At 39.7% G+C, this 17,325-nt stretch overlaps 1 protein-coding gene across 1 annotated transcript; it reads left to right on the plus strand.

The window, feature by feature from the left end:
* The first annotated feature begins 13,594 nt into the window (after nucleotides 1-13,594).
* Nucleotides 13,595-14,388, plus strand: LOC140835817 (uncharacterized). The gene is made up of 2 exons (XM_073201225.1): nucleotides 13,595-13,703; nucleotides 13,832-14,388. The coding sequence occupies exons 1-2, from the start codon at nucleotides 13,595-13,597 to the stop codon at nucleotides 14,386-14,388; spliced, it is 666 nt and encodes a 221-aa protein (XP_073057326.1).
* Nucleotides 14,389-17,325: the final 2,937 nt, after the last annotated feature.

Here is a 17,325-nt window from a genome sequence, read left to right on the forward strand (position 1 = left end):
TTGCGTTTCGTATTCAACTATCTACAAGAATCTCAGGCATTACATTTCTCCCCCTCTAAGAAATGATTTCGTCCTCGAAATCGCATGTCATTCTATCAATGCAAGTATAAAAGTAATCACATCAAAACTAAACAAATACTTACATTATTGAAATAACTCGGGATGTTTCTGGCGCATATCTGCTTCTGTTTCCCAAGTCGCTTCTTCGACGCCATGACGACTCCACTGAACCTTCACAAGTGGAATAATCTTCGTTCTGAGCTGCTTATCTTTCCGATCAAGAATCTGTATCGGTTGTTCCACATAGCTCAAAGTCTGATCAAGTTCAGCTTCATCGGGTTGAATGACATGAGAAATATCTGGCATATATCTTCGCAACATTGATACATGAAACACGTCATGTATACCGGATAGAGAAGGAGGAAGAGCAAGTCTATAAGCTCGATCGCCAATCTTTTCAAGAATTTTGTAAGGACCGACATATCTAGGAGACAACTTCCCTCGTTTGCCAAATCTAACAACGCCTCGGAAAGGAGAAATCTTCAAGAATACTCTGTCTCCTTGCTCGAATACCAACGGTCTACGTCTGACATTGGCGTATTTTGCTTGTCGATCTTGTGCTATCTTCATTCTTTTCTGAATAACTTTCACCTTCTCAGTCATGTCACGAATCATGTCTGGCCCAAGTTCTGGTACATCGGAGATATCATCCCAATATAGCGGAGATCTGCACTTCTTGCCATACAAAGCTTCAAACGGTGCCATCTCGATACTCGTCTGATAGCTATTATTGTAAGAAAATTCGCAAAGAGGTAGGGAATCTTGCCAACTAATGCCAAAATCTAGCACAACGGCTCTCAACATATCCTCTAATGTCTGGATAGTCCGCTCTGACTGTCCGTCTGTCTGAGGATGGTAAGCACTACTCAGGTGTAATGTCGTACCTAAGGCCTGCTGTAAACTGTGCCAAAAGTGAGAAGTGAATCGTGGATCACGATCTGATACGATAGACTTCGGCACTCCATGCAATCTGACTACCTCTCGAATATATATCTCCGCCATCTGATCTTGTCTATACGTCATTCTGTACGGGATAAAACAAGCAGATTTGGTCAATCTGTCAATAATGACCCAAATCGCATCGCAGCCTTTAGATGATCGAGGTAACTTCGTCACGAAATCCATGGAAATGTGGTCCCATTTACATTCTGGAATAGATAAACTCTGAAGTAATCCACCAGGCTTCTTCCTCTCAGCTTTCACCTGTTGGCAGTTCAAACACTTAGACACAAATTCGGCAATGTCTGACTTCATTTGCTTCCACCAGAACTGTGTCTTCAAGTCATTGTACATCTTCCTGCCACCAGGATGAATGCTGAACCGACTACAATGTGCCTCTGTCAGAATCTGCTGTCTCAAATCTGCAACATCTGGCACAACTAGACGGTTATTCACGTACAACACATGATCTCGTACCTGATATTCTGATACATGCCCTGATCTGACCATTTGAATCGATCTCTGCACACTCTGATCGGTTCTTTGTGCTTCCTTGATCCTCATAATCAAATTGGGCTCAACTTGGATCGTAAAAAGTCGTAGTGGCTTACTATCTGTATCAAATTCTAATCCAGATGTACAACAATTTTCAACTAACTTGTTAACACCTATCGTCGATAAGGACAAAGAACATACCTTACGACTCAAGGCATCTGCTGCTGCATTTGACTTCCCTGGATAGTATTTGATCTCGCAATCAAAGTCTTTTAACAGATCAAGCCATCTACGCTGCCTCATGTTCAACTCTGACTGAGAAAATAGGTACTTTAGGCTCTTGTGATCGGAAAATATCTCAAATTTTTTGCCGTAGAGATAATGACACCAAATCTTTAATGCAAATACGATTGCCACCAATTCCAGATCATGAATGGGGTATCGGATCTCGGGTAGCTTTAATTGTCTCGAGGCGTATGCGATCACATGGCCTCGCTGCATAAGAACACATCCCAAACCTCTATGAGAAGCATCACGATATACAACGAAATCACTCGTACCTGAGGGTATCGTCAATACTGGAGCACTAGTCAGCCTTTTCTTCAATTCAACAAAGCTAGACTCACACTCCTCTGACCAAACAAATGGTGCATTCTTTTGTGTCAATTGAGTTATTGGCTTTGCAATACTGGAGAAATCTCGAATAAATCTTCGGTAGTATCCTGCCAGACCCATGAAACTGCGTATTTCTGGTACCGAAGTCGGTCTTGGCCAATTGATTACAGCTTCTACTTTACTCGGATCAACAGAAATACCATCTCCAGAAATGATATGCCCCAAGAATACAACTCGATTCAGCCAAAACTCACACTTTGACAATTTCGCATACAGTTGTTCGTTTCTCAACGACTGCAAGACAATTCTGAGATGCTCTGCATGCTCATTTCTGTTCTTCGAATACACCAAAATATCATCAATGAAGACAATCACAAATTCATCCAAATATCTCTGAAACACTTGATTCATCAAGCCCATAAATACCGCAAGAGCATTTGTTAAACCAAAAGGCATGACAATAAATTCGTAATGCCCATACCCGGTTCGAAATGCTGTCTTCGGTATATCTACATCTCGAACTCTGAGCTGATGATACCTAGAACGTAAATCAATCTTAGAATAGAGAGAGGATCCCTGCAACTGATCAAATAGATCGTCAATTCTAGGCAAAGGATATTTATTCTTGATCGTTGCCTTATTCAGTTGCCGGTAGTCTATACACAATCGCATCGAACCGTCTTTCTTTCGCACAAACAGCACCGGAGCGCCCCAAGGAGATACACTAGGTCTGATATATCCCTTGGCCAGAAGATCTTCTAACTATGCTTTCAATTCTTTTAGTTCGATGGGTGCCATCCTATACGGAGGTCTCGAAATAGGGACGGTACCTGGTACAAGATCAATACTAAAATCTACCTCTCGCACTGGAGGTAATCCTGGGATTTCATCTGGAAAAATATCTGGAAATTCCCGTACTACTGGCAAATCCGCCAATGCCGGGGTCGACTTCTGCATATCTACAGCATAAATAAAGAAACCATCTGCTTCTTTTTGTAACAATTTGTTCATAGTAAGAGCTGAAATCAAGGGAATCCGAGATCTGAAACCCTTCCCGTAGAATTTCCACTCGTCTGTCATCTCGGGTCTGAATCTGACAATCTTATGGAAACAATCCACGGTAGCTCTGTACTTCGTTAGCATGTCAATACCGACTATACAATCAAAATCAGCTAGACCCAATACTATACAATCTAGGTCAATCTCATGCCCCTCAAACTGTAGAATGCAATGTTTAACCGTAGTTACAGATATCAATCCACTTCCCAACGGAGAATTAATAGATACAACCTCTAACAAAGACTCAACAGGCAATGAATGCAACAATGCAAATCGCTCCGAAATGAATGTATGCGATGCACCTGTATCTATCAAGATATAAGCAGGATAACCATAAAGAGAGCAGTTACCTGCTATAACATCATCTGGTGCATCTTGTGCTTGCTCTTCTGTCAATGCAAACACTTGAGCCTGTTGCCTCGGAGGTTGACTCACTGTCTCTACCACGAGCTCTGGGTTGAGTCGGTGCTGGTGGAGGCTGGAAAGAGTGAACCGATGATGCCTGCCGCTCAAACTGAGGTACTGGCCCGGATGCTCGTCCACTCTGGGCTGGCTGTACACTCCTCTGTGGGCATATTTTGGCAAAATGCCCCGGTTGCCTACAAATGTTTCATCGGCCTGTAACTCCCTGGCACTGTTCAGTCGCATGTTTTCCTCCACAGGAACTACAATAACCACCTGAATACATGTTACTCTGATCAAAACCCGTCTGTCTTGATCCGCTGGAGCTCGACGAACTGCTCCCTGGTCTTTTAAACTTTTTCCCCTTCGCCTTCAGCTGTTCCTTTCTGCCACTGCTACTACCGCCGCTTTCAAATCTAGGAGGAGGAGATTGCACTGAAGGTTGTGGTGGTCTTGGCACAGGAGCAACATATGGAGCACTCCGCTGTCTTATCAATCCTGCTTCTGCTCCTTTGGCCCGATTTAACGCATCTGCGAAATTATTCGGTCTCCCCGTGTTTACCAACGTAAAGATATCTGGATTTAGGCCATTTATAAATTGATCCGCCATGGCCTCGTCATTACCTGAAACGTGAGGTGCAAAGCGAAGCAAAGAAGAAAATTTAGCAACATACTCTTCAATATTCAGTTGCCCTTGCCTCAAGTTTGCAAATTCAGCGCCTTTATCTTTACGGTAGGATACAAGAAAGAAACGCAGATAGAACTCCGTCTTGAACACTTTCCATGTAATTTCGGTACCACGTTGCTCTAGTGCTCTCTTCATGTTCAACCACCAGTTCTTAGCTACATCCTGGAGTTGATGGCCAATAAGCTTTATTCTTTTCTCGTCACCATACTCCAAAGACTCAAATAACATCTCGATGTCTTCAAGCCAACTTTCACAATCCACTGCCAGTTCTGTACCTTTCAAGGTTGGCGGTCGAAAGGATTGAAATCTTTTTAGCAGCGTCTCCATTGGCGTAGCAGTAACGTCCATTGGATCTCCGGATGTGCTACCCTGTTCTGGTGCTGTGGGTCGTAGAGGCACTGCTGCTCTTCGAGGAGGCATGTATCTAATAATCCAACTGATTAGTATACCAAATATACAACCGTCTCAGCCCTACTCTAGTCAGTTACCTCTGATCTAGAATCGGTTCTGATTCAGTTAAGCACGTGTCATAATCAAATCAGATAACACACACGCAATAAGGAAAGCACTAATCATGATATGCTAGCATGATATAAACAAGAAAGATGACTCAATCTACCCCGCTCATTCTATCTTATCTCAGTCTAAAGGAACTCTGGCTCTGATACCACCTGTTGTGGGGACCCGGGCTCTAATTCTTTTTCTTGGGATTAAATGGATCATTATTCTAAAATGTGGGTCAATTTTTCGCTTTTACATTTAATCAGATGTAACTAAACAAGCATAAATTCTTTATTTAATTTACAACGTACAAACATAATATACATGTCTTGTTCTTATACAACTAGTGTTTAATCAAACCAACTACTATCTATCAGTAGGACAAAACTAATAAAAAGACCACTAGTCCTCTGCTGCGCCCGTAGTCACCACGCTATCACGATCATCTCTGTCTCGACCCAGATCCTGCCCCACCTGTTGTTATGCACACATACAGACATAACAATAGCCGGAAAACCGGTGAGAACAAATCCCAGTATAAACATGTATAAATGCATTAAAACAATCTAAACACATGAAACATGCTAATATGAATATCATTCATATAAAATCATGCAATGCGAATCTAATCATGTCTAGACTCGACTCGACTAGAACTCTAGGGATCCCGTTGTGAATAAGACGGCACTGTCTGTCACCTACCCTCCCAATCGAGGTGCTGACCGTCTTATTCCTAGACTTCGGCCTGATCTGTATCCGCGTCTACAATAGGGGCGGTGATCTTCCCCTAAGCTGTGATATCGCCGAACGTCTAGTAGTCTGCCTGATCTCCAGACTGTCCTATCTTAATGCATGAATACACAATCTGTAAACAAGCATAATCATTCTAATGCAATGCCACATGATCTGTAAACAAAGCATAGCAAGATTTGTATACAAGTTCTATAAACAAATCTATAAACAATCATAATCATATCTAGATATAAACAATAAAACAAGTATGTGATTTTGGTTGGGAAACTCAAATGTGATCTTATTTGAGTCGTAATTCCCCAAACAAAACATGTACTATACCTTTCGTCGCACAATCGCTGTCACGGTCGCCAAACTGAATCTGAAATGGAAATGTCTATATATAATCTATCAATCTCTAATCTAAATCAACACATATCCAAGTCACTACGTGATCTCGATACAATTTGACGACATAATGTGGGGACCCGGACGCTAATCACGTTCTTAATCATCATTGGGACTAATTAATCAATTATAAAACAGGGTCTAAATTTTTTTTTAAAATACAAAGCGGAAACGTAATGTAATTTACTCAAATTACATATTAAACATGAACATACATCTCAGTATAAAAGTACAAGTCCTGTACAACTTACATTTATTCAACTAGGGTTTAATAGCTAATATCAAGTGTCTAACCCTATCTCTAAATCAAGTCCGGAATCACCACGCTATCTGTCTTCTCTCATCCTCTTCTTGACCCTGATCCAGCCCCACCTGTTTTCATGCACACATACAAAACAAGACAACAGCCGGATAACTCCGGTGAGATATAAATATCCCAGTATAAACAATGTAAACATGCAGTCATATAAAAGCATATACGAAAGCATATAAGAATTATTCATAACATGTCTCAAATCAGAAACATAAATTCATATCAAACATTCAATAATCATGAATGGCATAAACAATATAAATCAACATGTCATATCAGACTCAACTCAACCGACACGTCATCTCAGACTCGACTCCACTGACGCGTCGTCTCAGACTCGACTCAACTCTAACCTAGGGATCCCGATGTCTGGATATAGGTAATTATATCGAATCTCAGTCGATAGGAATGAATCAATCCCTAAACGGCATCGATATAATTAATATCTCCAGTGTCTGGGCGAATCAGCCGCAGAATTGACGACTCAGTCAATAACCCGACGAATCAGCCGGTAATTAGGCGAATCAGCCTATAATCAGACAACTCAGCCTGTAATTAAGCGAATCAGCTTAGGTTTAGACGAATCAGTCAATCACCAGACGAATCAGCCGGTGACTAGGCGAATCAGCCTATAGTAAGACGAATCAGTCAATAACCCGACGAATCAGCCGGTGACTAGGCGAATCAGCCTATGACTCAACGACTCAGTAATCAATACATACAGTCAGTATCTAAGCAAATCCGTCAATGACTAGCGAATCAGCAGTCATTACATGCAGTAGCTATAAATCAATATGCTACAATATCAATCTTATCACACAGTAGCTATAAATCAATATACTACAATCATAAGTCTGATCAATTGCAAATATCAATGCAATAAGTAAAAGTATGTGATTTAGGGAAACTCGAGTCAAACCTCACTCGAGTTGTGCAATCTCAACTCAACATTAATTTATACCTTTCTTTCTGATACTCTGGCTCTGTCGAAGTCTCGAACTCAAAACCTGTCAATATCGATCTGACAAGAACAATATCGAGGAGTATAATATCAATACACCACTCGAATCAAATCTGTTCTGCTCAATACTTAACCTAATTCAATATCGATGGCATAACGGTATAATATCAATACCCTACAATACCATATCAATCAGATATTAATTCTAATATCTCATACTCAATAACAACTCAATTCTGATATCAACTCGACTCCAAAACTACTCCGAAAATCATAACAATTCCATATTCAGTCCGTTTCTTAATCTGAATTCGATTCTCTGATGTCTAATATGTCAAGAACAACATATATGAGTTCCATTCAATTCTGACAATATCATCATAAGTTCAAGACATGTCAAAACGTAGTAAAACTTACGTCCAGTTGTAGCCTATGTCGCTAGGAACTCGATACCGAAGTCGGATTCAAATTCGGACGGACGGATTGAAAGATAATGGTGTTTCGGTCTATGATGGGGTTCACGGAGTTGCCGCCATCTTTTTGGGGATATGCGCTTGAGACAGCGGCACTATTGTTGAACAATGTTCATTCAAAGGCAGTTGACAAGACACCATATGAGATATGGATGGGTAAGCCACCCAAATATTCTTATCTTAGAATATAGAGGTGCCCTGCTTATATGAAGCAAGTAGTGGGAGATAAATTGGATAGTCGATCAATTTTATGTTACTTTGTGGGATATCCAAAGAATTCTGTTGGATATCACTTCTATCATCCCCAAGAAACAAAAGTGTGTGTTTCTAGGAATGCAACATTTTTGGAAAAGGAATTTCTATTGGATAGAAAAGGGGAGATGATAGAACTCAAAGAGGTTCGAGAGACACCCAGAGTTATGGAACCCACACCCGAAGAACCAAGAGAGGAGATACAAGCTCCTAGAAGATCCGAGAGAGACTCGAGACCACCTATGAGGTATGGTCTACTTCTTGAAGAGGGCCATGATGAGCCTAACCTTGGATGTGATCCAAGGACCTTCAAGGAAACGTTATCTGATGCCGATTCATTCAAATGGCTTGAAGCTATGGAATCTAAGATGAATTCCATGCATTCGAACCAAGTGTGGAATCTCATGGATCCACCTGAGGGAATTTTTCCCATAGGGTGTAAATGGATTTACAAAAGGAAACTTGGGGCGGAAGGGAAGGTATTGACCTTCAAGGTGCGATTGGTGGCAAAAGGATATACTCAAAGACAAGGAGTTGACTTTGAGGAAATTTTTTCTCCAGTTGCAATGTTTAAGTCCATAAGGATTTTGCTAGCCATAGCTGCATGGTATGACTATGAGATATGGCAGATGGATGTTAAGACAGCCTTTCTTAATGGGAATATTAAGGAAGAGATTTACATGTCTCAACCCGAAGGGTTCACATCTGTCGGGAGTGAGCATATGGTATGCAAACTTCAAAGATCTATTTATGGTCTAAAGCAGGCATCTAGGAGTTGGAACCTCAGATTCGATAGTACAATCAAAGAGTTTGGTTTTGCTAAGAATACTGAGGAACCCTGTGTGTATAAGAAGGTTAGTGGGAGTGCTGTGACATTCCTTGTGCTTTATGTTGATGACATTCTACTAATTGGGAATGATTTAGGGATGTTGCAATCAACTAAGATAGGGTTAGCAAGTAAGTTCTCGATGCAGGACTTGGGTGAAGCATCTTTTGTATTGGGAATACAGATCTATAGAGATAGATCAAAGAGATTGCTTGGTCTAACCCAGTCCACATACATTGATATCATCCTGAAGTGGTTCTCCATGGATGAGTCCTAGAGAGAACATCTACCAATGTGTCATGGCGTGTCCCTATCCAAGTCTATGTCTCCCAAGACTGATGCAGAGATAGCGGCAATGACATGCATTCCATATGCATCTGCAATTGGTAGCATCATGTATGGGATGATATCTGCACGTCCTGACGTGTCTTTCGCACTAAGTGTAGTGAGTAGATATCAATCGAAGCCTGGTCTTCCACATTGGAAAGCTGTGAAAGACATCCTCAAGTATTTGAGGAGGACCGATAAATTGTTCTTGGTCTATGGGGGTGGAGATCTAAAATTGGAAGGCTATACCGACTCTAGCTTCCAAAGCGATATTGATGACTCAAAGTCAACCTCTGGATTCATATTCATGCTCAATGGTTCTGCTGTCTCTTGGAATAGTTCCAAGCAAGACAGTACAGCGGATTCCACCATTGAGGCAGAATACATTGCTGCATCAGCTGCAGCAAAGGAGGCTGTTTGGATAAGGAATTTCGTCCAAGAGTTGGGCGTCATTCCTAGTAGAGTTGCTCATGTCCCGGTGTTTTGTGACAACACGGGAGCCATTGCTCAAGCAAAGGAGCCGAGGTCTCATCAGAATTCCAAACACGTATTGAGAAAGTACCACATCCTCAGAGAGATCGTGGAAAGATGAGATGTCATGATTGACAAAGTCGACTCCGCAGATAATGTTGCTGATCCGCTAACTAAGCCTTTACCTAGACCATTGTTCGAGAAGCATCGCGACGCGATGGGTTTGAAGCATACGGGTATTTGGCTCTAGTGCAAGTAGGAGATTGTTAGAGTAGGTGCCCGTCGAGCCAAGTGTTGGCCGAGTGTTCACAATGAAACTCTATGTATAAACGATCTTTATTTTAATAATATCTGAAATTATCATTTTGGCACTTCTTTATCTGTATACCCATGCTAGTTGCATAGATAAAGTCCTTGAATATACAATTAGTAGAAAGAATATGAGATGCTCATATGATGAGTATCATGAAACTCATATTTGAAATACTGTATATTCTAAACAGTTACTAGTCGATTCAGCCGCCGCTAAGAAGGATATAGGCCGCTCGAGTTAGAGACTAGTATCTGCGATGTGAGTATCATGTTTCATTGGTAGGGGACATTGTGATGTCCGAGCATGCAGATAGGTGCTCCTGGTAGAATGCACTGAACAACCCTCCATAAAAGACTTTCCAAGTGGTTCTCACTTATCGAGTGGAGAAGTCCTAGTTTATGGTTGTACACCATTAGTCCTTATGACCCGGGACAACATTGAGACTCTATGTGCTAGAATTACACTTTGACTTGTTTACCGACTCTGATGGTGTCACTAGGTGGCAAGGTTGGGTGTTCTGTCGAAACATATAGGAGTCGATGCATTGTAGTCGGGGATTCACCGCTTGCCTTCGGGTATGGATATCCTATGTGTTCTCATGTATATGTAGGTTGAAATCTCTGATCAGGGTATGGTGGTAATTATGAAAGCGGTTTCATAGATTACACCATCGATGCAACTACAACATGACACATAGTATTGATTCATTGACAACTCTCGATAAACCAATGGTTGTCGAATCGGTCGGGATATATGAGTTGAAGGGACCGTACTTTGCACTAACCATAATTGAATGGTTCTTGCAGGCACTATCATTTGATACCTAGGGAATCATGTAAGCGATGCTGCTAGGCGTTTAACATGATTGGTTGGGTACTATCAGACTTGAGTTCTGACGTTCTTGTTATCAAGGAGTTGATAATTAAGAATGGAGCAATTGGGGTATGCTCATATAAGGACATGTTTAGTCCGAATCACATGGAGATGTGAACCCACGGCTAGTTGTATCAATAAACCATTGAGGGCCACACAAGTACTAGCTTTCTAGATCCCGTTGAGAAGTAAAATTGTTCAATGTGTTGAACGGCTTGTAAATGAGTTTATAAGCATAAATAAAATAGAAGTATGACTTCTATGAGAGAAATGTGACTTTAAATTTGTGGAAGTGTTCCTAGATTAAAAGTTGGCCAAATAAATAATGTATTTGAAAATTGTGATTTTCATAAACATTATTATAGACTAAATTAAATTAATTCAAGTGTTGAATTAATTAAACACTAGAGGACCTAGTAGAGTCCAAATAATTAAATTAATTCAAGTGTTGAATTAATTAAATCATATTGGGTCTTGTAGAACCCAATATTAAAATAATTATTCAACTAGTGACTTGAGTAAATTCAAGTAATGTTTAATTAGTCTCAAATATGTTTGAGATAATTAAAATAAGTCCATGGATTTTTAATTGTTAAAAATCAAATAAGACTTGCATGCATGGGAGGTGAAAAGTTGGGAGACAACTTTTGCAACATCCAAGGTATGGCATGCCTTTGGAATTCACACATTTTCCCACAACCAAGACAAGTCTTCCCTCATCCCTTTCTGAATGAGATGGCCGAAATATTGAGACAATACAACCTCACTTTTCTCTCAATTTTTCTCTTCACTTTTGGTAGAGAAAACAATACACTTCTCAAAGAAAAATGCTCTAATTTTTCTAGTGCAAAATTAGAGTGGTTCTAGCTTGTTGGTGGTGGGCTTAATATTTGAACAAGGTGGGCTCAAAGGGAAGATTGAAGATTGTCTTGCCTTTCAAGAGCCAAGTTGTTTACATCTTAATTGTAGCCATCATCAACATCAAGAGGTTGATAGGTAACTATTTCTCAACACCCTATTTATGACAAAGTTGAGATTTTGTATATGCTACACCTAGTACTAGCTGGCCGAACTTTTCCTGTGATTTTTCGAAAATTTTTGTTGCTTCCGTTGCGTTTTCGGTCATCTAAAATCGATCCTTTTCAGTAGTGCCTAAAAAGGGTTGAATGACTGTGGTAAAGAATGAAAATGATGAACTAATATCCACTCGTACTGTGACTGGATGGCGAGTATGTATTGATTATAGGAAGTTGAACAATGCCACACGTAAAGATCATTTTTCATTACCTTTTATTGATCAAATGTTTGATAGACTTGCTGGTTATTGTCACTACTGTTTTTTAGATGGTTATTCAGGTTATAACCAGATTGCTATAGCACCAGAGAATCAAGAGAAGACAACATTCACGTGCCCCTATGGAACGTTTGCTTTTAGGAGGATGCCTTTTGGGCTATGCAATGCACCTGATACTTTTCAGAGATCTATGATGGCCATATTTGCAGACATGGTGGAAGACATCATGGAAGTCTTCATGGATGATTTCTCGGTATTTGGCTCTTCATTTGATCACTGTTTACATAACCTTTCCCTCATTTTGCAGAGATTTCAAGAAAAAAACTTGGTTCTTAATTGGGAGAAGTGTAATTTTATTGTCCAAGAGGGTATTGTTCTTGGAAATAAAGTGTCTTCAAAGGGATTAGAGGTAGACAGAGCCAAAGTAATTGCAATTGAAAAGCTTCCACCACCGAAGAACATCAAAGGGATAGGGAGTTTCTTAGGACACGTCGGGTTTTATCGTAGATTTATCAATGATTTTTTCTAAGTTTACTAAACCTTTGTGTAATTTGCTTGAAAAAGAATCCACTTTTATTTTTGATGATGATTGTCTGCAGGCATTTCAGAAGATCCAGAAGGCATTGGTGACAGCACCAATCATGATAGTACCAGATTGGAAGGAGCCCTTTGAGTTGATGTGCGATGCTAGTGTTTATGCAGTAGGTGTGGTGTTGGGCCAAAGGCGTGATAAATTTTTTAAATCAATCTACTATGCAAGTCGAACCATGGATACTGCACAACAAAATTACACAAATACTGAAAAGGAGATGCTTGCAGTAGTATTTGCATTTGACAAGTTTAGACCCTACTTGGTCGGCACAAAGGTAATTGTTTTCACTGACCATGCAGCTATTCGATACCTATTTTCCAAGAAGGATGCAAAATCATGCTTGATAAGGTGGATTTTATTGCTCCAAGAATTTGATTTTGAAGTGAAGGATAGGAAGGGGTGTGAAAATCAAGTGGCTGACCACTTGTCACAGCTTGAACTTGAAGATAAAATAGATGAAGGAACCATAAAAGAAGTATTCCCAGATGAACAGATGTTTTAGGTAAATTCTATACTTCCTTGGTTTGCTGATATAGCTTATTTCTTGTCTTGTGGTACTCTCCCTCCAGGTTTGAGTTATCACCAAAAGAATAAATTCTTTCATGATGCAAAGTTTTACCTATGGGATGATCCATAAGTCTTTAAGAGATGTGCTGATCAGATTATTAGAAGATGTGTAGCGGAGGAAGAATCAAAAGTTATTCTTGAACAATGCCATTCTTCTCCATATGGCGGCCACTTTGGAGCATCGAGAACAGCAGCAAAGGTATTACAGTCTGGCTTTTATTGGCCCACTTTGTTCAAAGATAGTTATACCTTAGCCAAGTCATGTGACAGATGCTAAAGGGTTGGCAATATTTCTAGACGCCATGAGTTCCCATTGACCAATATTTTGGAAGTTGAACTTTTTGATGTTTGGGGTATTGACTTCATGGGACCATTCCCATCTTCTTTTGGTCAATCGTATATTTTGCTTGCTGTGGATTATGTGTCAAAATGGATGGAAGCAATTGCCACCAATACTAATGATGCTCGAGTGGTTGCTAAGTTTGTTCACAAGAACATCTTCACAAGATTTGGGACACCACGAGCCATAATAAGTGATGAAGGTACACATTTTTGTAATAAAATCTTTAACTCACTTTTGGCTAAATATGATGTGAAGCATAAGGTGACCCTGGCATACCACCCACAAGCAAATGGACAAGCCGAATTATCCAACCGGGAGATTAAGCAGATATTGAAGAAAACGGTGAAGACAAACCGGAAAGATTGGACATAAAGTTGGATGATGCTTTATGGGCGTACAGAACGGCATACAAGACACCTATTGGGATGTCACCCTATAGGTTTGTCTTTGGTAAGGCTTGTCACTCACCACTGGAATTGGAACACAGAGCTTTTTGGGCTGTGAAAAAGCTTAACTTTGACATGGAATCATCTGGTGAGCAGCGGCTATTGCAATTGAATGAGATGGAGGAGTTCAGAAATGAGGCTTATGAGAACGCAAAAATCTACAAGGAGAAGACCAAGAAGTGGCACGACAACCATATCATGCACAGAAATTTCGAGCCCGGACAAGAAGTAATGTTGTTCAATTCACGCCTCAAACTATTTCATGGTAAGTTAAAATCAAGATGGTCGGGGCCATTTACAATAGAATCAGTCCAACCATATGGAGCCATTGAGCTAAAGTGCAATGACGGAAGAACGTTTAAAGTAAATGGACAACGGATCAAGCATTATTATGGGACTGAAGTAAGGCATCTTGACAACATTCCTTTTTTCTACTAAACTCGCCTAAAAGGTCACCACAATCCTATCCGCTCCAAGTTTCCTTTTGTAAATCAATTTGCATCATATGGGAAAAATTCCCTCTAGCGGATCTACTAAGGACCATACTTGGTTCGAATACATGGAGTCCATCTCGAACTGCATGACTTCAATCAATTAGATGAATCTGCATTAGATAGTGCTTCATTGAAGTTTCTTGGAACACATACAGGAATAGGCTCACCTTGTCCCTCTTCAAGAAGCAGGCTCATCTTATTAGGTGGTTTTGAGACCCTTACGGATCTTCTAGGAGCTTGTGTTTCCTCGATTGGCGGTTAGGGTGTGGGTTCTACAATTTCTGTAGTGGGTTGTTCCCGAATCTCATCGAAATTTATCATCCTGTCTTTTTTATCCAATAAAAACTCCTTCTCTAAGAAGATGGTATTCTTTAAAACAAATACCTTTGTTTCATTAGAATCATAGAAGTAATATCCAACAAAATTCTTTAGATATCCACAAAGTAACACAAACTGGATCTAATGTCCAATTTTTCTCCCACTGCCTGCTTCACATAAGCAGGACATCCCCATATTCTTAAGGAAGAATATTACGTGGCTTCCACATCCATATCTCATTTGGAGATTTATTTCATTGCCTTTGCATGGATTTGGTTCAACAGCTTTCCCACTGTTTCAAGTGCAAATACCCAAAGGAATTGCGGCAATTCAGTGACTCCTAACATAGATCAAACCATGTACATCAATGTCTAATTATGATTTCTGGCACACCATTCAACTTGGGAGTCGCAGGTGAGGTCACGCTGTGAGAGAATCTCATTCTCTTTAGGGTAGTCTTGGAACTCAATAATTAAGTATTCTCCATCTCAAACTGATCGAAGTGTTTTAATTCTCTTTCCTAATTGTTTATATACTTCCGCTCTTAATTCTTTGAACCTTTCAAAGGCTTCAGACCCTTACCTCGAATGTTCATCAGTAAAAGTAATGAAGTAAGATTGACCATATTTCGTGTTAACACTTAATGAGCTACCCGCATCTATATGGATAAAATCCAATAGAACATGTGCACGTTCTACTTTCCCTAGGAAATGGGCGTTGGTCATTTTTCCTTTTTGATATGACTCACATGTCTCTATAGATTTATTGTCAATCAAGTTAAACATGAGACGTCTCCCACTAGCTTGTGCATCCTTCTTTGGGATATATGTCATAACCTAGCGTGTCACAAGTGTGTTGATTTATACTATCTCGTTTACTTTTATTTGTTGTTGAAATCGTGTTTACTCGAACATTCACTTATAATTGCAAAAGACATTTCTGGCCTAGATAATTTCTTATGTCCAGACTTCTTGTTGTGAAACAAACTTGTTCTAAATTATCGGACTTCGTGGGACCTTTAAGTGTCTTTTGGAGCTTGCATCTTATTTGGTTTGTTTTTTCTTGTAAGGGGCAGCACATTTATTTCTCTTATCTTGTGGACCATTTTTCGTCCTTGACGAGTAGACCACTAGAAAAAAATATTTTCCTGCTTTATGGTGGTCTCATAAGTCATAAGCATATTGACTAGATCTTCTAGGCTATCCTCTATCTTATGCAAATTGAAGATCATCATAAACCCGTCAAATGAGGAAGAAAATGACAACAAAATGATGTCATCAAATAACTAGTTAGGAACACCAATTTTAGGCTCACCATCTTCCTAATAAGCCAAATTATATGTACACCAAGCTCATGGGTTGGAGCCTCATCTTGCATGCATGTAGTCATGAGCTACTTGAAAGTGGTCTACAACATTGTACGAGTTTTATGCACCATGCAACTCTTGCATGTGCATTTGAATGTCAGCATCATTTAACATTTCCTAAAACTGTTTTGTTGGAACATTTCATGTTCGCAATCTTGATTTTGATGTTAACAAAAATTGTTATTGTGTTTCTAACATATTTACTCAAGTGTGAAGTTGCAAGCACAAGAATCAAACTGAAACCGAATTCAGCCAAAATTGAATTTTTGGCGAGCTTCCGTGTTTTGATTATATCTCTCAGCTGGTTGATCCAAATGACAATCGGCCAGCTCGATTGATCTGAAAACGCGATTTGGAAAAAGTTGTATTTCACGTCAGTTGGGTAAACTCAGATATTATCTAGGTCAAACTGATCGTAACGGATCGCACGAAGACAACAATAAGTTGGGTTTGAGTAGATGAGTATTTTGGTCATATCTCTCAGCTCAGTTATCGAAATGAAGCGATTCAGTATGCGTTGGAAAGATAAGACGATGATCTACATATTATCTTCATAAGTCAAAGTCTGAATTGAAGCTTAAGATGCTGATAAATTATGATGAAGCTACTGGTTCTTCACAAATTGAAATCAGCTAGGCTGATTTCAGCACACCAGCTGAAACTTAACCAACTGAACCAGCTGAAGACCAGTTGAACCTGAACAACTGAACTGAACTAGCTACTGACCAACTGAAACTAAACTAGTAGAACTGAACCAGACCAGCTGAAATTGAACCGAACCAGTTGAACAGAACCAGACCAACTGAACTTAATCTAATATTCAAAGTTTTATACTCGGAATAATGAGTAGCTAACTTCCCAAAGTTGAAATGTAAAGGTGAAGCTCTTGGTATGATGATAATTTTATTAAAAGGTAATAATCTATGTTTTATATTATTTAATCATTATGTTGGAACATGTCATATTCGCAATCTTGATTTTGATTATAACAAAACTTGTTATTGTATTTCTACATATTCACTCATGTGTGAAGTTGCAAACACAAGAAGCAAACTGAAACCGAATTCTGCACAAACTGAATTTCTAGCAAGTTTCATTATTTTGATGATATCTCTCAACCGGATGATTCAAATGACAATCCACCAACTTGACTGATTAGAAAAACCCAATTTGAAACAAGTCGTATCTTACGTCAGT

The sequence above is a fragment of the Primulina eburnea genome, chromosome 7 (assembly GCF_022965805.1).
Source record: "Primulina eburnea isolate SZY01 chromosome 7, ASM2296580v1, whole genome shotgun sequence".
In the NCBI taxonomy this organism is placed as follows: domain Eukaryota; kingdom Viridiplantae; phylum Streptophyta; class Magnoliopsida; order Lamiales; family Gesneriaceae; genus Primulina; species Primulina eburnea.